General features: G+C 47.2%; 2 protein-coding genes across 6 annotated transcripts in view; one reads left to right on the forward strand and one right to left on the reverse strand.

The window, feature by feature from the left end:
- DRC9 (dynein regulatory complex subunit 9) overlaps nt 1-11,061 on the forward strand; it is a 13,624-nt gene extending 2,563 nt beyond the window's left edge. The window contains exons 3-7 of the mRNA XM_087965572.1: nt 1-39; nt 2,312-2,386; nt 3,883-4,014; nt 8,044-8,145; nt 10,821-11,061. The exon at nt 1-39 is cut by the window's left edge and continues 123 nt beyond it. Coding sequence (XP_087821698.1) covers nt 1-39; nt 2,312-2,386; nt 3,883-4,014; nt 8,044-8,145; nt 10,821-10,958 — 486 coding nt within the window. The 3' untranslated portion in view covers nt 10,959-11,061. The remainder of the gene's footprint in view (nt 40-2,311; nt 2,387-3,882; nt 4,015-8,043; nt 8,146-10,820) is intronic.
- A 4,458-nt stretch (nt 11,062-15,519) lies between these two features.
- Nucleotides 15,520-25,649, reverse strand: part of LRCH3 (leucine rich repeats and calponin homology domain containing 3) — a 115,587-nt gene continuing 105,457 nt past the window's right edge. For 4 of the 5 annotated variants that reach the window (XM_087965591.1, XM_087965592.1, XM_087965588.1 and 1 more), the window contains one exon: nt 15,520-19,391. In XM_087965591.1, coding sequence (XP_087821717.1) covers nt 19,269-19,391 — 123 coding nt within the window. In that variant the 3' untranslated portion in view covers nt 15,520-19,268. The remainder of the gene's footprint in view (nt 19,392-25,649) is intronic. The other variant, XR_015749546.1, reaches the window with a different exon arrangement.

Consider the following 25,649-nt stretch of genomic DNA (forward strand, 5'->3'; position numbering starts at 1 on the left):
TGCTTTGCGACCGAGAACGATCTGCAGAATGAAATTGAGGTACGTTTTCCTTGGTGGTGGAGAAGAGCTTTCTTTGGGTGGGGGGGTAGGACGGAAAGGGAGAGAGAGAGGAAAGAGACAAAGAAAGAGGGAGAAAGAGAAAGAAAGAAAGAGGCAAGGAAAGAGGGAGAAAGGGAGAAAGAAAGAAAGAGAGAGAGAGACAAGGAAAGAGACCAAGAGGAAGGAAGAAAAAGATGAGAGAAGAAAAGAGGGAGAAAGGGAGAGAAAGAAAGATAAGGAAAGAGAGAAAGACAAGGAAAGAGGGAGAAAGGGAGGTAGAGAAAGAGAGACAAGGAGAGACAGAAAGAGGAAGAACAAGGGAGAGAGAGAGAGAAGGAAAGAGAGAAAGGGGGAGGGAGAAAGGGAGAAAGAGAGAGAGAGAGACAAGGAAAGAGACCAAGAGGAAGAAAGAAAAAGATGAGAGAAGAGGGAGAAAGGGAGAGAAAGAAAGATAAGGAAAGAGAGAAAGACAAGGAAAGAGGGAGAAAGGCAGGTAGAGAAAGAGAGACAAGGAGAGACAGAAAAGAGGAAGAACAAGGGGAGGGAGAGAGAGAGAGAGAGAGAAGGAAAGAGACAAGGAAAGAGGTAGAAAGGGAGAAAGAAAGAAAGAGACAAGGAAAGAGACCAAGAGGAAGAAAGAAAAAGATGGGAGAAGAAAAGAGGGAGAAAGGGAGAGAAAGAAAGATAAGGAAAGAGAGAAAGACAAGGAAAGAGGGAGAAAGGCAGGTAGAGAAAGAGAGACAAGGAGAGACAGAAAAGAGGAAGAACAAGGGGAGGGAGAGAGAGAGAGAGAAGGAAAGAGACAAGGAAAGAGGTAGAAAGGGAGAAAGAAAGAAAGAGACAAGGAAAGAGACCAAGAGGAAGAAAGAAAAAGATGGGAGAAGAAAAGAGGGAGAAAGGGAGAGAAAGAAAGATAAGGAAGAGAGAAAGACAAGGAAAGAGGGAGAAAGGCAGGTAGAGAAAGAGAGACAAGGAGAGACACAAAAGAGGAAGAACAAGGGAGGAGAGAGAGAGAGAGAAGGAAAGAGAGAAGGGGGAGGGAGAAAGAGGGAGAGGAAGAGCGAGAGAGACACTCCTAAGTGCCCAAATTTTGTTCGTGGCCCTGGGATGGATGCCGTGACAGTCATAAGTCACTTTTTTCAGTGCCATTGTAACTTTGTTCACTAATCGAATGTTTGTAAGTGGAGGACAACCTGTAGTTGACAGTTTCTTAGCCGTGGGTCATTCAGGATTTATCCACCAGTTAATTTTCAACGCTTCCAGCTTTTTTGCTCCAGGTTCTTTGAAGAATTCTTGTCTCTCCCATCTCTGGCTCACATTCTATGTCTTCTGTCCTTTCCCAGGTCCCTAAAATGAGGACCCAGATTGTTGGAGGCAAGAGGCTGACTCTGTAAACCACTTAGAGAGGGCTGTGAAGCACTGTGAAGTGACATAGAAGTCTAAGGACTATTGCTGTTCCTTCCTTCCTTCCCTTCCCTTCCCTTCCCTTCCTTCCTTCCTTCCTTCCTTCCTTCCTTCCTTCCTTCCTTCCTTCCTTCCTTCCTTCCTTCCTTCCTTCCTTCCTTCCTTCCTTCCTTCCTTCCCTTCCTTCCTTCCTTCTGTGGTGGCACAGTGGTTAGAATGCAATATTGCAGGCTGGCTCTGCTCACAGCCAGCAGTTTGATCCTGATTGGCTCAGGGTTGACTCAGCCTTCCCTCTGTCCGAGGTGGGTGAAATGAGGACCCAGATTGTTGGGAGGCAGGAGGCTGATTCTGTAAACCGCTTAGAGTAGGGATGGAAAGCACCGTGAAGTGGTATATAGGTCTAAGTGCTATTGCTATTCCTCCTCCCTTCCTTCCTCCCTCTCTTCTTCCTGGCATTTCCCCTCCCTCCCTTCCTTCCTTCCTTCCTTCCTTCCTTGAGCCACGTGGCCCAGTGATTAGAATGCAGTATCATTCTGCATCCTCACAGCCAGCAGTTCCATCCTGACTGGCTCGAGGTTGACTCAGCCTTCCGTCCCTCCGAGGTCGGTAAAATGAGGACCCAGATTGTTGGGGGAGGACAAGAGGCTGACTCTGCAAACCGCTTAGAGAGGGCTGGAAATCGCTGCAAAGCGGCATATAAGACTGAGTGTGACTGCTGTCCTCGGGGGCCCCCCGCAAAAGTATCGGCGCTGCCGCACTCTGCCCCGGCTGCAGCTTCCGAGGTAGCACTCCCCAAAGGGAGCAGCCCCACGGAGAACGCAGGACGGTTTGACGCCACTTCTCTTCTCTTTTTCCTCCCCGACTCCAGAAGCTGCGAAACGAAATGGATCGAGAGACCCGGATCCACATAGAAATCGTGGCTTTCCTGAAGCAGCAGCAAACGGTCGGTGGCGACTCTAACCTCATCCCACTCAAAAGTTGTTGCCAGGGTGTTCTCTTTCCTACCCCCCCACCCCCCATCAAACCCCCATCCTGGTTCTTCCTGAGCCTTCTCTCAGGACACCTCCGGTGTCTTCTCCCTTACCCTTCTACAGGTAGTCCTCAACCTACGGCCGCCAACGGAGCCCAAAATGTCTGTCCGTCAAGTGAGAGATTTGTGAAGCGAGTCTTTTTTGGCCCCCGTTTGGCGGCTTTCCTTGCCACGTGGTTGTTAAGTGAACCGCCGCGGTTCTGAAATTGCTCACGACACAGTTGTGAAGTGAACCTGCTTTCCCCTAGCACCGTGATGGTGAACCTACGGCACGTGTGCCACAGGGGCCGGCAAGCGAGCCACAGGCAAACTTACCTCACCGCGCATGCGTGCACATCACAGCTGATTTTGGGCCTGTTTGAGGCCTTTTTTTTAGCCTCCCAGAGGCTTCGGGAAGGCTTCTGCAGCCTTTGCAGGAAATACCGGAAGTAACGAAACGGGCCTATTTTTCGGCCTGCCAAGCCTGCAGAGGCTTTTTTTCAAGCCTCTGGGAGGCAAAAAAAAGGCCTCAAACAGGCCGAAAATCAGCCGTGAGGCGCAGTGCAGGTAAGGGGGCGGTAGAGAGGGATGGCACATGGATTTGCAGGGGGTGTGCGGGGGCATGCACATTGCCTTCTGGGTGCTGTCGCGCATGTCGCGCATGCACAATTTTTGGCACAGGAGCCCAAAAAGGTTAGGCACCACTGCCCCAGCGCCTTTGACTTGTCAGGTTGCAAAAAGGGATTGCGTGACCTTGGGGCGCGACATGTCAACCGTCATAACTATGAGTTGGTTGCCAAGCGCCTGAATTTTGATCGCGGGACCGTGGGAATGCTGCCGCAGTGATTAAGTGTGAAAGACGGTCCCAAGTCATTCTTTTTTTCCCCACGGCCGCTGTTTAACTTTGAACCGTCGCTAAAGGAGCTGTTGTTAAGTCGAGGACTACCTGTAGTCCAGGGGTCCCCAGACGTGGCCACTTTAAGACTTCCAACTCCCAGAATTGGAAAGAACTCAATTAAAATGGAGAGATTGCAGAGGAAGGGATCCCAAGAGATTTAAGCATAGCTGGCTGGGGAATTCTGGGAGTTGAAGTCCACCCGTCTTAAAAGTAGCCAAGTTTGGAGACCTCTGCTGTAGTAGAGAACATGGGGTTGAGATGTTAGCAATTTGGAGTGTGGGAGATGGGAAGTGTGTGTGTGTGTGTGTGTGTGCGTGCAACTCAAAAAGCAGCTTTTGTGAAGGAAGTTGATAGGGACACTCAAGGGACATACCTGGGTTCAAGTTTGGGGTTTTGCAAAAATAATAATAATAATAATTGGACTTCCATTCCCAGAATTCTCCAGCCAGCCATGCGACCCCAGGGAATTCTGGGAATCGAAGTCCGCCTGCCTTAAAAACGTGCTAAGCGGCCCCATGCCTCTCGCAAACAGAGCATAGAAGAGAAGCTGGAATACTGGATGGAGAAGTATGAAAAGGAAACCGAGGCCAAGCAGCAGGCCCTCAACAACCTGAAGTCCTCCAGAGCAGCAGACCAGGCCTCTCTGATGGAACTGGCCAAGCAGGTAGGAAGGGTGGGCGACAAGGGACACCTGCTGGGGGGGCGGAGCAGCTGCCAAGGTCTCCGCAGAGAAGGGCAGGGGTGTGAGGGCAGGGTGTGGGGACATCTACAGGGTGGGATGAAAAGATGGTGGCCATAATGGCCGGATCAGGGTTTTTTTTTAATGGCGGTGGCACATCTGTGTTTGGTGTAGTGGTTAAGGTGCTGGCTTAGGAAACCAAGAGGATGTGAGTTCTAATGCCACCTTAAGACACCAAAGTTGGCTGGGTGACTTTGGACCAATCACCAGGAGACAGCAAGTTCTAGTTCCACCTTAGGCATGGAAGCTGTCTGGGTAATCTTGGGCCAATCACCAGGAGAGAGTAAGTTCTAGTTTTACCTTAGGCATGGAAGCTGGCTGGGTAATCTTGAGCCAATCACCAGGAGACAGTGAGTTCTAGTCCCGCCTTAGGCATGGAACCCAACTGGGTGATTCAGGGCCAATCACCAGGAGATAATGAGTTCTAGTCCCGCCTTAGGCATGGAACCCAACTGGGTGATTCAGGGCCAATCACCAGGAGACAATGAGTTCTAGTCCCGCCTTAGGCATGGAACCCAACTGGGTGATTCTGGGCCAATCACCAGGAGACAATGAGTTCTAGTCCCGCCTTAGGCATGGAATCCAACTGGGTGATTCTGGGCCAATCACCAGGAGACAGTGAGTTCTGCCTTAGGCATGGAACCCAACTGGGTGATTCAGGGCCAATCACCAGGAGACAATGAGTTCTAGTCCGCCTTAGGCATGGAACCCAACTGGGTGATTCAGGGCCAATCACCAGGAGACAATGAGTTCTAGTCCCGCCTTAGGCATGGAACCCAACTGGGTGATTCAGGGCCAATCACCAGGAGACAATGAGTTCTAGTCCGCCTTAGGCATGGAACCCAACTGGGTGATTCAGGGCCAATCAACAGGAGATAATGAGTTCTAGTTCCGCCTTAGGCATGGAAGCTGGCTGGGTAATCTTGAGCCAATCACCAGGAGACAGTGAGTTCTAGTCCCGCCTTAGGCATGGAACCCAACTGGGTGATTCAGGGCCAATCACCAGGAGACAATGAGTTCTAGTCCCGCCTTAGGCATGGAACCCAACTGGGTGATTCAGGGCCAATCACCAGGAGACAATGAGTTCTAGTCCCGCCTTAGGCATGGAACCCAACTGGGTGATTCAGGGCCAATCACCAGGAGACAATGAGTTCTAGTCCCGCCTTAGGCATGGAACCCAACTGGGTGATTCAGGGCCAATCACCAGGAGATAATGAGTTCTAGTTCCGCCTTAGGCATGGAACCCAACTGGGTGATTCTGGGCCAATCACCAGGAGACAATGAGTTTTAGTCCCGCCTTAGGAATGGACCCCAACTGGGTGATTCAGGGCCAATCACCAGGAGACAATGAGTTCTAGTCCCGCCTTAGGCATGGAACCCAACTGGGTGATTCAGGGCCAATCACCAGGAGACAATGAGTTCTAGTCCCGCCTTAGGCATGGAACCCAACTGGGTGATTCAGGGCCAATCAACAGGAGATAATGAGTTCTAGTTCTGCCTTAGGCATGGAACCCAACTGGGTGATTCTGGGCCAATCACCAGGAGACAATGAGTTCTAGTCCCGACTTAGGCATGGAACCCAACTGGGTGATTCAGGGCCAATCACCAGGAGACAATGAGTTCTAGTCCCGCCTTAGGCATGGAACCCAACTGGGTGATTCTGGGCCAATCACCAGGAGACAATGAGTTCTAGTCCCGCCTTAGGCATGGAACCCAACTGGGTGATTCTGGGCCAATCACCAGGAGACAATGAGTTCTAATCCCGCCTTAGGCATGGAACCCAACTGGGTGATTCTGGGTCAATCACCAGGAGACAATGAGTTCTGCCTTAGGCATGGAACCCAACTGGGTGATTCAGGGCCAATCACCAGGAGACAATGAGTTCTAGTCCCGCCTTAGACATGGAACCCAACTGGGTGATTCAGGGCCAATCACCAGGAGACAATGAGTTCTAATCCCGCCTTAGGCATGGAACCCAACTGGGTGATTCAGGGCCAATCACCAGGAGACAATGAGTTCTAATCCCGCCTTAGGCATGGAACCCAACTGGGTGATTCAGGGCCAATCACCAGGAGACAATGAGTTCTAATCCCGCCTTAGGCATGGAACCCAACTGGGTGATTCTGGGCCAATCACCAGGAGACAATGAGTTCTAGTCCCGCCTTAGGCATGGAACCCAACTGGGTGATTCTGGGCCAATCACCAGGAGACAGTGAGTTCTGCCTTAGGCATGGAACCCAACTGGGTGATTCAGGGCCAATCACCAGGAGACAATGAGTTCTAATCCCGCCTTAGGCATGGAACCCAACTGGGTGATTCTGGGCCAATCACCAGGAGACAATGAGTTCTAGTCCCGCCTTAGGCATGGAACCCAACTGGGTGATTCTGGGCCAATCACCAGGAGACAGTGAGTTCTGCCTTAGGCATGGAACCCAACTGGGTGATTCTGGGCCAATCACCAGGAGACAATGAGTTCTAGTTCTGCCTTAGGCATGGAATCCAACTGGGTGATTCTGGGCCAATCACCAGGAGACAGTGAGTCCCGCCTTAGGCATGGAACCCAACTGGGTGATTCTGGGCCAATCACCAGGAGACAATGAGTTCTAGTTCTGCCTTAGGCATGGAATCCAACTGGGTGATTCTGGGCCAATCACCAGGAGACAGTGAGTTCTGCCTTAGGCATGGAACCCAACTGGGTGATTCAGGGCCAATCACCAGGAGACAATGAGTTCTAGTCCCGCCTTAGGCATGGAACCCAACTGGGTGATTCAGGGCCAATCACCAGGAGACAATGAGTTCTAGTCCCGCCTTAGGCATGGAACCCAACTGGGTGATTCTGGGCCAATCACCAGGAGACAGTGAGTTCTGCCTTAGGCATGGAACCCAACTGGGTGATTCTGGGCCAATCACCAGGAGACAGTGAGTTCTGCCTTAGGCATGGAACCCAACTGGGTGATTCTGGGCCAATCACCAGGAGACAATGAGTTCTAGTTCTGCCTTAGGCATGGAACCCAACTGGGTGATTCTGGGCCAATCACCAGGAGACAATGAGTTCTAGTCCCGCCTTAGGCATGGAATCCAACTGGGTGATTCTGGGCCAATCACCAGGAGACAGTGAGTTCTGCCTTAGGCATGGAACCCAACTGGGTGATTCAGGGCCAATCACCAGGAGACAATGAGTTCTAGTCCCGCCTTAGGCATGGAACCCAACTGGGTAGATTCAGGGCCAATCACCAGGAGACAGTGAGTTCTAGTCCCGCCTTAGGCATGGAACCCAACTGGGTGATTCAGGGCCAATCACCAGGAGACAGTGAGTTCTAGTCCCGCCTTAGGCATGGAACCCAACTGGGTGATTCAGGGCCAATCACCAGGAGACAATGAGTTCTAGTCCCGCCTTAGGCATGGAACCCAACTGGGTGATTCAGGGCCAATCACCAGGAGACAATGAGTTCTAGTCCCGCCTTAGGCATGGAACCCAACTGGGTGATTCAGGACCAATCACCAGGAGACAGTGAGTTCTAGTTCCACCTTATGCATGGAAGCTGGCCAAGTGACTTTGGACCAATCACCAGGAGACAGTGAGTTCTAGTCCCGCCTTAGGCATGAAAGCCAACTGGGGCACTTTGGACCAATCACCAGGAGACAGTGAGTTCTAGTCCCGCCTTAGGCATGAAAGCCAACTGGGGCACTTTGGACCAATCACCAGGAGACTGTGAGTTCTAGTTCCACCTTAGGCGTAGAATTTAGCTACTGTAGGTAGGTATCTTTGGGTCAATCATCACGCCCCAATGAAAAAAAACTCCAACCATGTTTTCAAACTGGGGAGAGAGAAAGGTACATCCTTCCCAGGCCATCCCCACCCCTTTGGAGTAAGAGAAGAGGAGTGAATTCAGATAGGAAGCTTCCGTTTCCCAAAGAGACTCCAAAGCCCATGTCTCCACTTGCTTTCCGCAGTGCCGGGCGTGCGAGCAAGCGATCATCGAGGACCGGAAGGAGAAAGAGAATGCGAGGAAAAAGGTCGAGCAAGATGCCCTAGAGATGAAGAGCATCTTGAAGGTAAGAGGCCGCTTTGGTCTTGAAGGGCTGCAATAGGACCCGGAGCGTGACACAAAATTAACAAAGTCACAAAAGTAGAATAAATTCCCTTTAACGCCTCCAACGTGGCCCCCAATGTCCAATTATCCTCAGCTGGATAGCAAACTCTCCCAAAAACAGTCTACGAAGGGCAGAAATGCAGTCCGAGCCCAAAGTACAGATCATTAGAAATAAAATAAAAAAAACACAAACCACACTGAAGTAATTAACACAACAGGCCAGGATGATAAATTGCAGAATAACGCAGCACCCACAGTTGGGAGGATGCCAAAACTCAGATAAGGCTCGACCAAGATAAAGCACGCTTTGCTTCCAGCAAGGAGCTGTGTGCAAACACCCCTCTTATATCCTGTTCTCCCAGCTGCAACTAATGAAAAGGATCAGGGCCCTTTCCTCCCCCCTAAACCACGTTGCTCCCTTCTCTGTTCCTCCCTGCGTGCCCTGGGATGAAGAAGGGGTGGGCCTGGATCTTCCTCTGAAGGCCCAGCCGGACTGTGCCCTTCCCCCGTTTCCTCCACAGCCACTGGAGCCACATTCCCACTTCCTGTCAGCTGCTCAATCTCCCCCTCAGAATCAGACTCCAACAAGGGCATGCCAGGTGGGGAACAACTTGTGGACTTCCCTGGCAGCAACTACCAAACCAACCCCTTATTGAGCTTCCTACCACCCTGGGGTCCCCAAGCCCAGGGCCTTTCAAAAGACTGTCAAAGTGAGGGCCAATTTATCTCTGCAGGGATGATGTTCCACAGGGTGGGAGCCACCACTGAGAAGGCCCTTCTTCTTGGTCCCACCAGATGGACTTTAAGAGAGAGAGGACCCATAGCGTACTCTCCCTCCCTTCTCTGGTGGGTTGGGTAGATGTTAAGTGGAACAGATGGACCGTGAAATAAAGGGAGGGAGCCACCACCAAGAAGGTCCTTTTACTTGGCCCCACCAGATGGACCTCCTTAAGAGGAACCCTAATATCCCATAGAAGTCTTGAATAATTTCCTTTTTCTCTTTGTTGCCATAGCAAACTTGACCTTGATCATCTATTAACTGCAATATTTTCCTTGATTCTTTCTCCTTTCTCAATTTGTATGCTAACCAACTACCTGGTTTGTTTGCATCTTCAAAGTAGTTCTGTTTAACACTTCTAATTTTGTGTGCTAATTCTTCTTTCTCTATTTGACCGATTTTGTGTTTAATTATGTCCAATTTTAGTTTAATGTCTTTTTTTCTGTGGCATTTTCTGTAGTTCTTTTTTAAGTCTTTTATGCTCATCTTCTAAAACTTTAATGGCTTGCCTTTTCCTGATGTTCCTTTTCCTTGTATAGTCTATTATCAAGCCAATGGCCAGTGGAGCTGGCGGCAGACTCGGACAGTGAGGAGGTTGGGGAGGAACATGGGCCAGTCCTGGAGTCTGTGGAAGGCTCTGACGAGGGCTCTGCGTCGGAGGCAAAGATGGGGCCAGGGCTGTCTGACAGTTATCAACTGCCTTCAGAGTCAGAGATCAGTGGGGAAGAAGAACAGCTGGAGCCTGTTCCCAGTGTGCACATGCACAGAGCTGCCAGGAGAAGGGAACAATTAAGGAACTAGGGTCGACTCGGGAGTAAAGGCTCAGGTGGATGGTGAATGGCCCCGCCCACTGGGAATCAAAGAGGAGCGAAAGGGGAGTGGGGTTTGCAGGAGACAATTAGTTCGTTTAATTAGTGTGAAGATTTTGTTCGTGCACTCTCAAGAGACTTCTTGCCAAGAGTTTGCTGCTATAGCGTGGCGTTTGGAAGCTATCGGCCTGGCAGCTCTCCCAGCCTGATAAGGTCTGTGGTTGTAAATTCACCCTTGAGAGACTGTTTGCCGGGACTTTGCTGGAGGTGAATGAGAGGAGTTCACATTAGCCTAATCAAAAGGGACAAGGAGTCCGCCTCGTGATTTGGGGAAGCCTCGCTCAGAACACCCTTCTCTAGTGGGCTGGGGAGATGTAAGTGGAGAAGGTGGACCTTCAAATAACAGGGAGGGAGCTACCACGGAGAAGGCCCTTCTTCTTGGTCCCCCAGGTGGAGCACCTTAAGAGAGAGGAGCCTTAACATCCCCTGCCTCTCTTCTCTAGGAGGCTGGGTCAGGGGTGGGATTCAATCAGCGTCACTACCGGTTCGGTGGTTACGTTTGCGCACGCGTGTAAAATAACCTTAGACTGCGCTGCCCGGACAGCTGAAAAGTGCTGCACGCATGTGCGCAGCGTTTGAAAAGCCTCTTTTTCCCCTGCTTTTTCACCGTCAGCTGCACCACGCAAAGCAGCTTGAGGGTGAAAAAGCAGGAAATAAAGGACAGCCAAGAGCCCGGCCGACCGGTTCCGTGTCTGCTGTTCTTCAGAGCTACTGGCTCTATGAAACCGGGCCGAACCGGTAGCATCCCACCCCCTGGGTTGGGTAGATGTAAGTGGAGAAGATGGACCTTCAAATAACCTGATGTGAGCCCCAAGCTTGGGGCTCCCTTGCAGCAGGCCGTTGGCTAGCCCAATGCCGGACACCAACCGTGCAGAGAGCTGGGCTTTTGCACCCGTGTCGGTTGAAGGAGTCCGCATGTGCCAGGCTGGGTCTCGTTGCCGGGAGGGGAGGTGGACTCCGATTTCTCCCATGGCCGTCTTTTTCTTTCAGCTGCAGTCCTGGTGGAGAGGCATGATGGTCCGTAGATTCCTCGGTCCTTACAGAAACCTCAAGAAAATGCTGGAGGAAGAGCCGGTCACCAAGGAGAAAGGGAAGAAAGGGAAAGCCGGGCCAAAGAGGAGGAAGTGATGGAGGAGTCTGTACTCCCTTCCTCATGTCCACTGTGGGTGCACCTTGTATTTGCCCAGAGGATTTGGAATAATTAGAATAATTAGACATATTTTCTCTTCGAGCACTTGCCTCTCTCATTTGGGGACAACTGATCCTGGGGTATCGAAAGCCAGTGTCTTTTTCTCATTTATATATGTATATGTATATGTATATGTATATGTATATGTGTATATATATATATATATATATGTGTGTGTGTGTATATATATATATATATATATATATATATGTATGTATGTATGTGTGTGTGTATATATATATATATATATATATATATATATATATATATATATATATATATATATATATATATATATATATATATATATATATATATATATATATATATATATTTTCTGAGGTTCTCGCGGGTATTTGTAGGCGTGGATCTTTGGTTATTGGGCTCGGCCGCAGATTCTGAGTATCTGAGCAGTTCGGAGGTCCCACTCGCCACTTCAGGCTGGTGCCGGCTTAGTGCCAGTGCAAGCAGGCACGGTAAAGCACCAGCCTGAAGATGGCGAGTGGGACTCGCCAAACGTTGCCTCAGATACTTTGAATCTTACGCGGGAGAAAACCCGAATAACCAAAGATCCATATATATATATATATATACACACACACACACACACACACATATTTGTTTTATATACATATTTGTTTTATATATATGTATATATGTATATATATGTATATGTATATGTGTATATGTGTATATGTATATGTGTATATGTATATGTGTATATGTATATGTGTATATGTATATGTGTATATGTGTATATATATATATATATATATATATATATATATATATATATATATATATATATATATATATATATATATATATATATATATATATATATACACCATACATATAAATACCGTGAAAAATACATACATACATACATATATATATATACACACATTGTGTGTGTGTGTGTGTGTGTGTATACACATATATGTGTATATATTTCGTAGATTTTCACTGGGTACAGGTATATAGGTCTAGGTGTGTTCGGGATATATATATATATCTTCTGGGTTCATAGGCTGCCCCAAATTTGGATCTGAGACCACTGTGGAAGTCTGGCTCACGGATGAACACTGTGCAGAGGCCTGATGATGGCAGATGAGATTCTGCTGAAACGTTGCTACAACTTTAAAAGCACAACTACAATGACGTGGGAAAATACCCGAACAAAGCTGAATGCCATACATGTAAGTACCCGCGAAAACTTAAGAAAACAAATATATATATATTCTTATGTTTTCACGGGTATTTATATGTATGGTATTCAGGTTTCATTGGTATTTTCCACGTCATTATAGTTGTGCTTTTAAAGTTGTCATGACGCTTTCAGCAGAATTCATCTGCCATCATCAGGCTCGTGTGTTGGGTTTGTCTTTGATGGCGAAGACAAACCCAACACACGAGCCTGATGATGGCAGATGAGATTCTGCTGAAACGTCGCGACAACTTTAAAAGCACAACTATAAAGACGTGGGGAAATACCCAAAGAAACCTGAATACCGTGTGTGCGTGTGTGTGTGTATGTATATAATAATATAATTAAAAATATATTTCATATATATATTAATTAAAGGAAAAAAGGGGGAACTAGTAAGTCCAAGAGGATGCCCAGACCTTAAACTGGTTATTCTAAAGGAGGGTGCAATTATTGTGGGGTGATTTTGTCTCACAGAGTTCAATGAAATTGCAAGGGGGAAACACATACATGCAAAGCTTGATGCTCGCCGATTTTCACAATTTTGGAAACGTCGATAGGAAAACATCCCTCAGAACATACAGCTAGTCCTCTACTTATGACCACAATGAAGCCGAGATTTCTGTTGCTCAGCGAGGAAGGGGCTAATAAGTTTCGCTTCGTTTTACGACATTTCTTGCCACAGTTTCTTTAGTGAATCCCTGCAGTCGTTGGGTTAGAAACATGGTCCTTAAATGAATCTGGATTCCCCATTGACGTTGCTTGTCACTGAAGACGGCATTGAATTTCGTTGGGCGAGGTACATTGACAATCAAAGTAAACTAAATTGTCAGAAGGTCGTAATCATGTGACCTGGGACACTGCAACTGTCATAAGTACACGCCAGTCGCCCAGAGTCTGAATTTGGATCAGGTGACCATAGAGATGCTGCAGTGATTGTGAAAAATCATCGCAAGTCACTTTTTTCCAGTTTCTTATAACTTTGAATGGTCACTAAAGGGACTGTTCTGAGTCAGACTACCTGTATTTAATTCTCTTCCATTAAAGAGCAGAAGCTGCAGTCCTAGTATTTATAGAATGAGAATTGGAAGGAATTTTGAAGCTTCCTCAGTGTAGGAACTAACTATTCAGCACCTCTAGCAAATAACCACAGGCGCTCTTTGGCCACCATAAAATGAAAAATTAAGCCCCACATCACTTCCCTTCGTCCGTAGGATATTAACGCCTGATTTCCCACGGCTTTTAGCAACCTGGATATTTGTGGAGACAGCCAGTGAAGTTACATGGCTGTCTCTTTACTATAAAACTAAGATTTATTGGAAAATCCCCTTGAGAAGATGAGCGCTGGATGAGAAGAATTTCAACTTTATTGTAAAATTATCGTGCAAAGCCCTTTTAGTGACAGCAAAACTCATTCAAAGTCGTGATAGAAGCCCCAAAATACGAGAGACCGGATAAACCTGCTTCGGAATAAACACTTCTGTTTTCGGAGGCAGGTTTTAAAGCTTATTTTTTTATTTATTTATTATTTCAAATCACCCAGGTTTGGAGTTTATTATATCAGGTGTGCTAGAAATGGACTGGTAACATATACAGGCAATTGAAAATAAAACCCATGATATTATGACATTTATATTTGATAGTCCTCCATCAAATGTATTTACAGACATACAAATATAGGAAATATTAAAAAAAAAATTTTTTTTTTGGCTACGCTACTACTTACACAGGCTTTTCCCCAGCGTTTGCTCCCTCCAGATGGGACAGATCACCAATTCCCTTAATTCTGAGCCAGCAACTGGCGGGGGATTAAGGTGTTTGTGGTCCAACTCATCTGACCCAGCACTAAGCTGGGGAAAAGCCAAAATTACACCGGAAGCCCCGATCTTCTGGCCTAGAGAAAAGGCTAGTTGTAGGGCACTGGGGGAAAAAAAACCCCAATTTTTTTCAACAGTTCTACTGAGAACATCCATTTTTTTAACAAGAAACTCTTAATTTCCTCAAGATGTAACACCCGTTATGAGAGAAGGAACGTGGAAAGATTCTCCAGCTTTCTTAGGAATCGAACTGCTGCGAACGTCACGCAACTGAGTTCATTTTGCAAAATACGAACCTTTGTTATTATTGTAGGGGAACTTCGGGATTGCTCCGTGCTAATATCCTACTCTTGGGAGACTGTGCTTGCTCGATGAGCTGGGGTTAGTAGCAGCAGTAATTTTCTCCAAGTCAAATGAAGGAATAAAGCCATTTCTTTTCTCTGCAAGGCTTGCCAGCTTCTCTGGGGAGAGGCAGAGATGGTTTAAGCAGCTATCCCCCAGATCTGATCCGGAAAAAATAAAAATAAATAAAAATTGTGGTTCTGCTTTCCACACAGCTACTTGACGTTTGACCCAGGAGATGGGGAATGAGGATGGCCTGGATGAGCAGTGATTGATCGACACACACAACGGGCATTCACACAACACGAGATGCCAGGCGGATTCCTTTGTTTCTGGTCAACTCAGTCAGGATGTGGTTGTTTCTGGCCAACTCAATCCCTGGTCATGGGGGAATAATGTGGCCAGGTAAAGGTCAGGTGGTAAGAAAGTGAATTCAAACACAGGAGAATTAGCAGGGAAGCTCTCGGCCAATGAAAAGACAGGCTGCTAATGTCAGTTGCAAAAATTTGCAGTTCCTTGATACCAAAAAAATCCTAGCATTGAACTAATGTAACAGAAAATGCTGGGGGGAAGGGGGTGTTTGCTGAGCCAGGAGGGACCCCTCACACAACTGTTAAATCTTCATTATAAGACCGTCATCGGTTGTTGCTTCTACCAACAGTTTTAACACACTTTTTTTTTCAATCAACTATTAAGAAGAAAAAAAAATTGCACATAAATAGAGCAAAACACAAATCTCCAAGCCGTTTCAAACCTGAATTTTTAAAAAAAAGGGGGGGGGGGATGTTTATTTGGAGGTTGTCTTTTTCTTCTCTCTCTTTTCTTTGGGTGCAACGACAACCCAAATCGTGTTGGCTGAACAGACGAGAAAGGTTTTTTTTTTGAATGCACAGCCTTGAACCAAGAAACAAAGCCCGTGCAGCAGGCGGTTATCACACCGTGGTGGTGGTAAGAAGGACGGATTTTTTGTGCCTTTTGGGGCCTGGGCTGAGCTGCACCTGAAGAATGTCTCCTATGGCAGAGGTCTCCAAACTTGGCAACTTTAAGACTTGTGGACTTCAATTCCCAGAATTCTCCAGCCAGCAAAGCTGGCTGGAGAATTCTGGGAATTGAAGTCCACAAGTCTTAAAGTTGCCAAGTTTGGGGACCCCTGTCCTATGGTTCCTGCACCAGAGGCCAGCAAAGCATCCTACAAAGGGTACCCCCCTGCTCCCCACGTCAGTGGCTGGTTTTCCGTGTTCCCTTTTGGGCCCTTGAACATGGCTCCGATGGGCAAGCGCCGCTGCGAGCCTCTTTTGCAACGATGCAGGCAACAACCCCTGTTGCGCGCGCATTTCTTCCGTCTCTTTGTTGACCCCAAAGTCGATCCGCACAACCGAGCTGCGAGGAAATACTTTTTCCAAGCAAAGGCACCCAATTCAAGGGTTATGCAACCGTGGCAACGTTAAGGCGGGTGGACTTCAGTTCCCAGAATTCCCCAGCCAGCCAGCCAGCCAGCCGTATCTGTTTCTTTTTCTCTTTAACCTCCTAAAGTGGAGAGATTGCAGAGGAAGGGATTACAAGAGAATAAGCTACGCTGGCTGGGGAGAATTCTGGGAGCTGAAGTCCACAAAGTCTTTAGTCTAATGGTTAAGGCAGGGGTCCCCAAACTTGGCCACTTTAAGACTTGTGGACTTCAACTCCCAGAATTCCCCAGCCAGCCGTGCCTGTTCCTTTTTTGTCTAAACCTCCTAAAGTGGAGAGAGATTGCAGAGGAAGGGATTACAAGAGAGCAAGCTATGCTGGCTGGGGGATTCTGGGGGTTGAAGTCCACCCATCTTAAAAGTTGCCAAGGTTGACAACAGTGGCCTACGCAAACAGCTTTAAAGCAAACCATTTTCACTCCAACTTTGCCCCAAATGTCCATTTTTAACAGTTTGGAAGCGCTCGAGGCTTGAAATAGTGTTCCGACCTCAAGAACAGGGTTATCTTGGACTCGAGATTCTGCCCAGGGACCCTGAACTAGCTCAGCTGACTCTTGAAACAAGTTGCTTCTAATTCAAAAGACGTCATCGTGCGCACCTCAAAGAAAGAGTTTAGGATTTCAAAGGCTCCAAACTTATACTAGTGCAGGAGCCCGGGTGTAAAAAAATAAATAAATGAGGATTTTCACACAGAGAGTTCCCGCACTGACGAAATTTCTCCGTTTCTCAACCTAGCTGGGTGCGAGTAGCACAAGAACCGCCGATCGGTAAAAACCAGGAGCCCCCAAATTTAGCAACTTTTAAGACATAGCTGGCTGGAGAATTCTGGGAACTGAAGTCCACGGGTCTTAAAAGTTGCCAAGTTTGGAGACCTCTGGGTAAAACAAACACAGCAGAGAACTTGTAAAAGCAGACAAAATAGGAGAGTGTAGATTTAACTCCGGAAACTCAATCCTACAAATTGAAGACTTTGGAAACGTGGCGTTGTGTCCCTTCAAAAAAAAAAAAAAAATCTTCACGAGGATTGAGGGGTCCCCTAAGAGCAGAACGACCAAGGTTTAAGGCAGAAAACAATGACCCTCCAACAGCCTGGAGGGCATTTTTTCATGCATCTCCTTTCCTACGAAGCTATTCATTGCAAAACACAAGCCATCCCAAGTCCTTTGCGAGCCAGAAACAACCCTAATAATAGAACCTGGCTGCAATTGCGTGATCTTCTTTTGCCACTGCACAGGCTCTTGGTGTGTCCCTAGCCAGGGAGTTAAAAAATAAAATAAAAATAAACTTTAAAAATGGAAGTGCATCGCCTGGATGCAGGAAGCCGGCCACGCCGAAAAAGAGACGAAAATCAAAATAAAAGAGCGATGGAGGCGGAGAAAGAAAGGGCAGAAAGAAGGAAAGAAATAGGGAAGCCCTGGGAACGTGGCCTGTTTGTAGCTCGGAGAAGCAAACAGGAGCTTGAAAACAAACAGGGTTGATCGGAAATAACTAAATAGGAAAAACAAACAAACCCAGGTATGGTGCTGTGGATCCATTTCCAAATCTCTTCCAACCAAACCTCCTTTTGTCTTACCTCTTCCACACTGCACATCTGTCACGAGCGACCTTCACTACCTTTGGCTTCAGTTATGAGTCCGAGATACACATCTCATTCATATGCAAAGCATTTTTCTTTCTTTTTTTAAAGTTCTCCGGCCCCGCAACGACGGAGAACGGGGACTTCATCCCCCCTGGCAGGTGAATCGGCCAACTGAAATGTTGACTTCCCAGCCGATGCATCTCCTGCTACTTAATTCAGGAATCGAATGGCTACAAACTCCCTTCCATTGCACACTCTTTCCCTGGCACCTTAAACATCCGGTTTCCTTTAGGGATCACACAGGTTTCCTCAACGGCAGGGATGTCCAACCTTGGTCACTTTTTAAGACTTGTGGACTTCCAACTCCCAGAATTCCCCAGCCGGCTGAGACTGTTTCTTTTTTCTTTGAACCTCCTAAAGTGGAGAGAGAGATTGCAGAGGAAGGGATCGCAAGAGAATAAGCGATGCTGGCTGAGGAATTCTGGGAGTTGAAGTCCACAAGTCAAGGTTGGATACGCTTGCTCTACGGCACAACAGTGCTGCCCCAATCCTATTCATACACCGGAGGCGCACACTTTTGCACTCTCAACACAAGAAGTGGCTTTAACTGGGATTGCCCGCAAGGGTGGGAACCATACGGAAAAAAAATCAAGACAGAGGATCTATTTGAATAGGGTCTCGGTTGGAGAGATCCTCAGCCTGCAATTCTCGCCAACCGGCAGAGGCTCGCCGTTCGTTCGTTCGGAAAAAACTTGCAAATTTTATTCAGGTTTGTCTTTTCCACGTGGGCAGAATGACGGTCCGGGCAGATTCAAGGTGTTGCAGCCGCTCTTCCAACCGGGTTCAAACCGTGCCTGGTTCACTTAAAGAGCTCTTCCCAGTTGCCCTCTCCAAGTAAGTGCTAAAGTGGTTTGCAATCTCACATTTTATAAACGCTAATTGAGAAAACTAGGTAGGTGAACAGGAGGAAGAAAGCAAAAAAAAAAAAAGCTAGATTGGGTCAGTTGCATGAAAACAAAAGCTGCTCTTTCAAGCACCCAGAAGGGCATCTAGCTGTGCCCCATTCTTCTTCATTGAACAGGCATCATTGATACATTTATTGCTCAAATTTCAGCTCCTTCGTGCTGCTAGAGAAAAAAAACATTTGGGGGGTGAGATTAAAGTCGTACCAGGCTCTCTCCAATTCAGGCATCCGACTTGCTGATTTAGGATCAAATTATGCTGAATTTCTTCCACGTCTTGGAAACCCATGAATGCGTATTTAAAAAAATAATAATCCTGCAAGAAACACCTCAGTGGGAAGCGACGATGATGGAAAAGAAGCAAAAGAGGAGGATTCAGGACTGGCTAAGGACCATCATCATCGCTGGGATCCTTCGGGAGCTGGTCTTGTCTGCGGGATTGTTCAGAGCAGAAGTGCAAAAATAAAAATAAAATAAAAAAGGGATTTCCCCCCCCCCCCTCCATGTTAAACCTACCAGGAAACTCACATTTCTATAGAGGTGGGGGTTTAAAAAAGTTCTTCCTTCCTTTTTCTCCCCTGCCCAGATTTCCCCGAGGATGATATTTAAATAGGAAGCCGAGGGGCTCCTGGAGTTTTTCACCCCGTTCCCTCCGCCCCAGTGGGGGAAAAAAACAAAACCACTTTCCAAATTGCAAAAGTCCGATGGGGGAAAAAAAAAAGAGGTGGAGAAACGAAAAAGGCAAAGGATTCCCACCAGGAATTCGGGCTTCGCGGCGGTCGCTCTTCGAACACAACGGGACAGTCTGTGCTTGAGAGGTGGCTCCCGCACTTGCCTCCTTCCGTCAGCCCCGGGGAAGAAGTGGTTCTCGGGGGCTCCTTAGGCAGCGCCCAGGTGGTGCTGTTGTTTTGGGGGGGCCCATTCCAGGAGGGCCTGGACAGTCTCTGCCACCTGCGCCAACCCTTTCTCTTCTAAAATATGCAGAGGCAAACAGAGTCGCTCCTACAAAGGGGGGAGGGGGAGAGAAAGACACACACACAACATACGCACAAAAGGGGTGGGGAGGGGAAAAAAAAACACAGGATGACGATGAAAAATGGATAGGAAAAAGGGAAAGCGAAATCAAATTTGGACAGGGTGAGCGTGAAGGAAGGAAGATGGGGGGATGCTGGCTGAGGGGGCGCTGAAGGAAGGAATGCGGGGCGTCCCAAAGGTGCTTTGGCAAAAAGCAACGGGGGTTTTTCTCAGTTAGGTCAGGGCTCATAAAACATTTCTCTGGTCTTTCAGAGTTATTTATCCATCCTGCGCACGTGGACTAGCAAGATCATATTAGGAACACCTCACCTCGATTGACAGAACCCAATGAAACGTGTTAGAAAGAGCTATGTTCAAGTATACGAACGTCTAGGCCAGAGTTAACAGATAAACAGAGTTGGAAGGGACCTTATAGGTCATCTAGTCCAACCCCCCCCCACACACACACACCATTTCTGACAAATGGCAGTCCAACCTCTTCTTGAAGGTCTCAAGTGATGGCGCTCCCACAAACCTCTGAGGGCAACTTCTGTTCTCCAAATATTCCGGGTTGGCGGCCCAGAGTAGGAGGGCGGGGGACGAAAGAGGGGATTATTTTGTGGGTCAGGCACAGGTGTGCGTCGTTGCGCCTGCAACGTTTGCAGTGGCGCTTACGCGCGGGGCGCGGGGCCGCAAGGAGGTTTGCGTGGATGCGTGCACCCTAGCTGGTTACTCGTACGGCTTGCTGGCAATTAAGCCACCGTAGTGGGCCGTGGCCCATAGATTGGGGACCCCTGTTGTAGGCCAGAGGGGTCTCCAACCTTGGCAACTTTAAGCCTGGCGTACTTCAACTCCCAGAATTCCTCTGTTTTTTTTTCTCCTATCCTCTCCAAAGAGGGGAGAGTGCAGAGGCAGGGATTACAAGAGAGTAAGCTATGCTGGCTGAGGAATTCTGGGAGTTGAAGTCCACAAGGCTTAAAGTTGCCAAGGCCATCTAACCATTGAAGTGCAGCATGGTTTATATGAACAAAATATCTATCTATCTATCTATCTATCTATCTATCTATCTATCTATCTATCTATCTATCTATCTATCTATCTATCTATCTTTCTCTTTCTTTCTATTTATCTTATATCTATCTATCTATCTATCTATCTATCTTTTTCTTTCTTTTCTCTTTCTTTCTATTTATCTTATATCTATCTATCTATCTATCTATCTATCTATCTATCTATCTATCTATCTATATCTATCTATCTTTTTCTTTCTATTTATCTTATTTCTATCTATCTATCTATCTATCTATCTATCTATCTATCTATCTATCTATCTATCTATCTATCTTTTCTTTCTTTCTCTTCTCTTATTTCTATCTATCTATCTATCTATCTATCTTTTCTTTCTTTCTCTTTCTTTCTATTTATCTTATTTCTATCTATCTATCTATCTATCTATCTATCTATCTATCTATCTATCTATCTATCTATCTATCTTATATCTATCTATCTATCTATCTATCTATCTATCTATCTATCTATCTATCTATCAATGCATCTATCTATCTATCAATGCATCTATGCATCTATCAATCAATGCATCTATCTATCTATCTATCTATCTATCTATCTATCTATCTATCTATCTATCTATCTATCATCAGATTCTGGACTGGTATTTGATCTCAGCTTACAGCCGGTCACTATGTGATCTACAGTTTGAGATGGGAGCCCGCAGTCACACTCACTGCGCCGTTTACACAGAGAGAGTCCCATCCGAGTCTGCGTGAGGTGCGAATGCTATTCAGGATTGTCCACGGCTGATGTGGCAGTTCCAATCCTGGCAGCCTTTTCTGTGGGGTCATTTATATAACTCTTTCTAGGTCTGGGCGCTTAACACCCCCTTTGGCTTTCCCTTGGGAAAATCCTAACTGAAGAACGGATGAAGCCTCTTGGATGAGAAGCGAAACCTCTTGGGGGCAAAACAATGAAAAGTCCAGTTGCCTCTTTAAAAAGCACTTTTGGGATAACCGTGACCTGGATGATGGAGACTCTCCACAGACTCGACCGCAAGACCCTTCCTGTTGTTCTCCTGGGACTCAAAAGGGGAAAGGAGCTTCCCTTTGAGGGGAGAGCAGCCCACCCTCCCCGACCCCCAGAGGTCCTGCCCCTCCCTCAGTCACCAAAGCTTCCTGGGAGACTCTGGGGCCAGCTGTGCTCTTCTCTTAGCCCAGTGATGGAGACCCTTACGGCACACAGTGCCCAAACTGGAACGTTCATGTATACATGTGCATGGGCGCATGACAGAGCGCTGGAAAGCCGAAGACCAGCTGGCCAGTGCACGAATATCTGGTGTGTTTTTTTGCCATTTTAGGGGCCGTTTTGGGGCCATATTCACACCAAAAACAGCCCGGAAAATGGCCTGAAACAGCCTGGGAAACAGCCTGGTTTTTTGGCCATTTTCAGGCTGTTTTCTATGCTAAAAACGGCCCAGAAAACAGCCCCAAAACAGCCTGAAAATGGCCTGGGTTTTTTGGTCATTTTGGGGGCCTTTTTCCAGCGCTCCAACGCCCGCGAAGACCAGCTGGCTGACCAGAAACCAGAAGAGCATCTGGCGATGGCGTGGGAACAGGGAATCACGTGACCCCGGGGCACTGCAACCGTCATAAATACGAGTCCATTGCCAAGTGCCTGAATTTTGATCCAACGTGACCCATCGGGATGCTGCAACGGTCGCAAGTGTGAAAAACAGCCTTAAGTCACTTTTTTTCAGTGACGTCGTAACTTTGAATGGTCACTAAATGAAAATAGGTCGAGGGCTATTTGTACAACCCATCACACAACGCAGAGGATCAAGGAAATAAAACAGACCAATGAGTATGTTAACTAACATCGAATCTCCCTCCCAATTCAAATGTTTTGATTTTGGGAGGTGTTTTTTTTTGTCCTTTAAATCAGAGGAATTTTTCTCTCGCTTTCCTTGCACGTGGAGGGGGTGTACAAGCCGGGTTTCCACACGGGTTTCCCAAGACAAATTCCACACTTGGCCAATAAAAGAATTCTAATTCTAATTTGTCTCCCACTGAGGCTGCTCCTTGACCCGAGACTCCGTCCGCTGTCCTCTTCAGACTAAATGAACAAGGACCACCCAGCTGGATTTAGAGGTGACTTTTATTTCAACCAACAAAGCCCCAAAAGCAACAGAGCCTGCACCAGCCTGGCGACAAGAGGCGTACAAAGAGAGCGTGCAAAATACAGGTGTGTATAGCAAAGCATCGAAGAAGGGGGGAAAAGCCAAAACTCTTATTATTAGCGGTGGGTTTTATAGGGAGAATCAAGGTGCGAAGAAAACAAGCCAGAGAGAAATCTTCTCATGGGTGGAATTCATCCACGGGGGTGGTGGAAAAGTGCGCCTATTCACGGGGCGGATAAACGAATCTCCCCGCTCTGCGCCGTTGGAAGATTTGCACAGATTTGCTCCTCATCAAACCGTCGGTGCAAATGTCTCCCATCTAGAAATGTTTGGTGTGCCAAAGAAACGGGCAGTCCTTGGTCTAGCTCAGTGTGTCTCCAACTGTGGTCCACGGACACTTAGGGAAGGGAGGCACGATATCAAAAAGGTTATGATTTAAATCTTGAGATAAATCTCAGAGGGGTCCTTGGCTACAAAAAGTATGTAAAGGAGGCCTGTGGTGAGGAAAAGGTTGGGAACTTCCAGCTTACTAACAATTCTGGAAAACTGAACATGCGCAATGCTGACCTCAGCCTTGTCTTGATTTTGAAAATTGATCCTAAACAAACTTTGAGAGTCCCTTCAGAGATCCGTGGTCTCTGGGACTCCTTCCACCTCTTCCCACCATGAGCCAGGCGAGATACAGATGAACAGAGTTGGAAGGGACCTTGTAGGTCATCTAGTCCAACCCCCCATCGCCCAAGCAGGAGACCCTACACCATTTCTGAGGACCCTGTGTGATAAACTGTAAAAGGGATTTGGTTCTTAGCTTAAGGCAGGGTATCCAAGCTAGAATAAGGCCTGTGGACTTCAAACCCCAGATTTCCTCAGCCAGCTACGCTGGAGGGGATATCTCCGAATGCCCTGGAGCCTTTATATTTCGCTTTTTCCCAGGCAAAAGCTGGGAAGATTCTTGTATTATAGGCAGAGAACAATAAAGTATCTAGAAGGTTGGAAAGAAGGTTTTATGTTTTGTGTTTATGTTTGTTGTTAAAAGATAAAAAAATGTACAAATAAAATAAAATAAAGCAGCTAGTTTGAATCTACACAGGTGGGCCTGGTCGTTCGTGCCGGACATATATTGTTTTTAATCTTATAAGATGCCTAGAGTTGCCTGACAACCAGATGGGCAGTATTTAAACTAACTAATTAACTAATTAACCAATTAACTAAATAACGGTAGTCCTCAACTTACGAACACAATTATTGAACCCAACATTTCTGTTGCTAATTGAGACATTTCCTAAGTAAGTTCTGCCCCGTTTTACAACCTTTCTTGCCACAGTTGCTTAAGTGAATCAAGGCAGGTTATAAAGTTAGGTTGTTAAGTGAATCTGACTCCCCCACGGCTCACCGGAAGGCCGTAAAAGGGGACCACATGATCCCAGGACCCTGCAACCATCATAAATGTGAACCAGTTGGCAAGGTCCACATTTTGATCACGTGACCTTGCAATGGCCTTAAGTGTGAAAAAGGGTACTAAAGTCCCTTTTTTCCATGCTGTTGTAACTTTGTGCGGTCGCTAAACGAACTGTTGTAAGTCGAGGACTACCTGCAACTAACTAACTAACTAACTAACCTGTTGCCCTAATTTTTTCTTGGCTGGTTGGACAATGCAGTTTGGTTCTTTCTACACCCTTGGGGAATCTAGAGCCATGATGGCAAACCTATGGCACGCAGAGCCATTTGTGAGGGCACACGAGCCCTAGCCAAACTTACTTGCACTGCACATGTGTGCACTTCCCAGCTGATTTTTGGCCCAGTTGAGGCCTTTTTCGGCCTCCCAGAGGCTCAAGGGAAGCCTCTGCAGCCTCTGCAGGCCGAAAAACAGGCCCGTTTCATCACTTCCTGTATTTCTGGAAATACCAGAAGTGACAAAACAGGCCCAATTTTTTGGCCTCCAAAGGCCTCTCTGGGAGGCAGAAAAAGACCTCAAAGTGGCCGAAATTCAGCTGGCAGGCGCGCAATGCAGGTAACGGGATGGCAGGGGGGATTGTGCGCACATGCGCAGAGGGGGGTGGCCGTGCACATTGCCTTCTGGGTGCTGGCACACAAGCGCGCACGCGCAAATGCGTGCACAATTTTCAGCACAGGAGCCCAAGAAGGTTAGCCACCACTGATCTAGAGTTTTCCTTCTTTGGGGCAGCACAGACCTAGTCATGGGGTGGGGGGGTGGGGGGTGTTGATCTCTAAGCACCCAAATCTCACCCCAGGTGGCAGCTTTCTTCTACAGATTACCCTTGTGCCATTTCCAAATTGCAGGGCAGGCACCACCAAGTTGAGGAATTGAAGGCACCCCTTCTCCAGTTATGTGACTTGGGGTGGGGGTGGGGGGGTAGAAATCCTAAATTTGGATTTAAAATGGCATGAGCTATGGGACAAAACACATCGAGCATAGCAACAGGCCTGGTTCAAGCCAGATCCAGATAAGCCAAGGTAACGCTTGCTTCAGCTTGCAAGCGCTAGCAAGGCTAAACCAAGCGCGACGGAGCTAAGGATCCAACTCAGAAAAGAAATATAATTCAAGGGGATATGCAGGAAAAAAAAATCTATCAGCTGCAGTGGCCGCCAAACGACTCAAATAATGAACTATTAATAACGCAATTCAGGAGTTACACAAGCGAGGTTAATGCACAATAGGTTTTTCACTGCACTCCCAGGCACCGGTTTGTAAACCTTCAACCGGCGTGTTTCAAGTCCTTTGGTGCTCTCTGAGCTGGGTTGTTTCTCAAGCAGACGTTTCCCTACCCAACTAGGTAACATCATCAGTGCTAGAGAGGAGTGAGTGGACCTTACTCCTTTCTAACACTGATGATGTTACCTAGTTGGGTCATGAAACGTCTTCAGTGGTGTCAAACAACGTCAGTGGAACAGCTTGGTGGTGAGTGGCCAACCAACCTAGACTTCAGGAGCTAGAAGGGAGCGGGGTTTGCTATCTATAGGCAAATTGCTGGTATATAAACAGAGAGCAAAGCTCACTTCCGCCTACCACTGATGACGTTACCTAAGTTTTCCTG

Source organism: Notechis scutatus, chromosome 4 (assembly GCF_049901735.1).
Source record: "Notechis scutatus isolate UNSWTSFEM ecotype Mainland chromosome 4, rNotScu1.2, whole genome shotgun sequence".
Classification (NCBI taxonomy): domain Eukaryota; kingdom Metazoa; phylum Chordata; class Lepidosauria; order Squamata; family Elapidae; genus Notechis; species Notechis scutatus.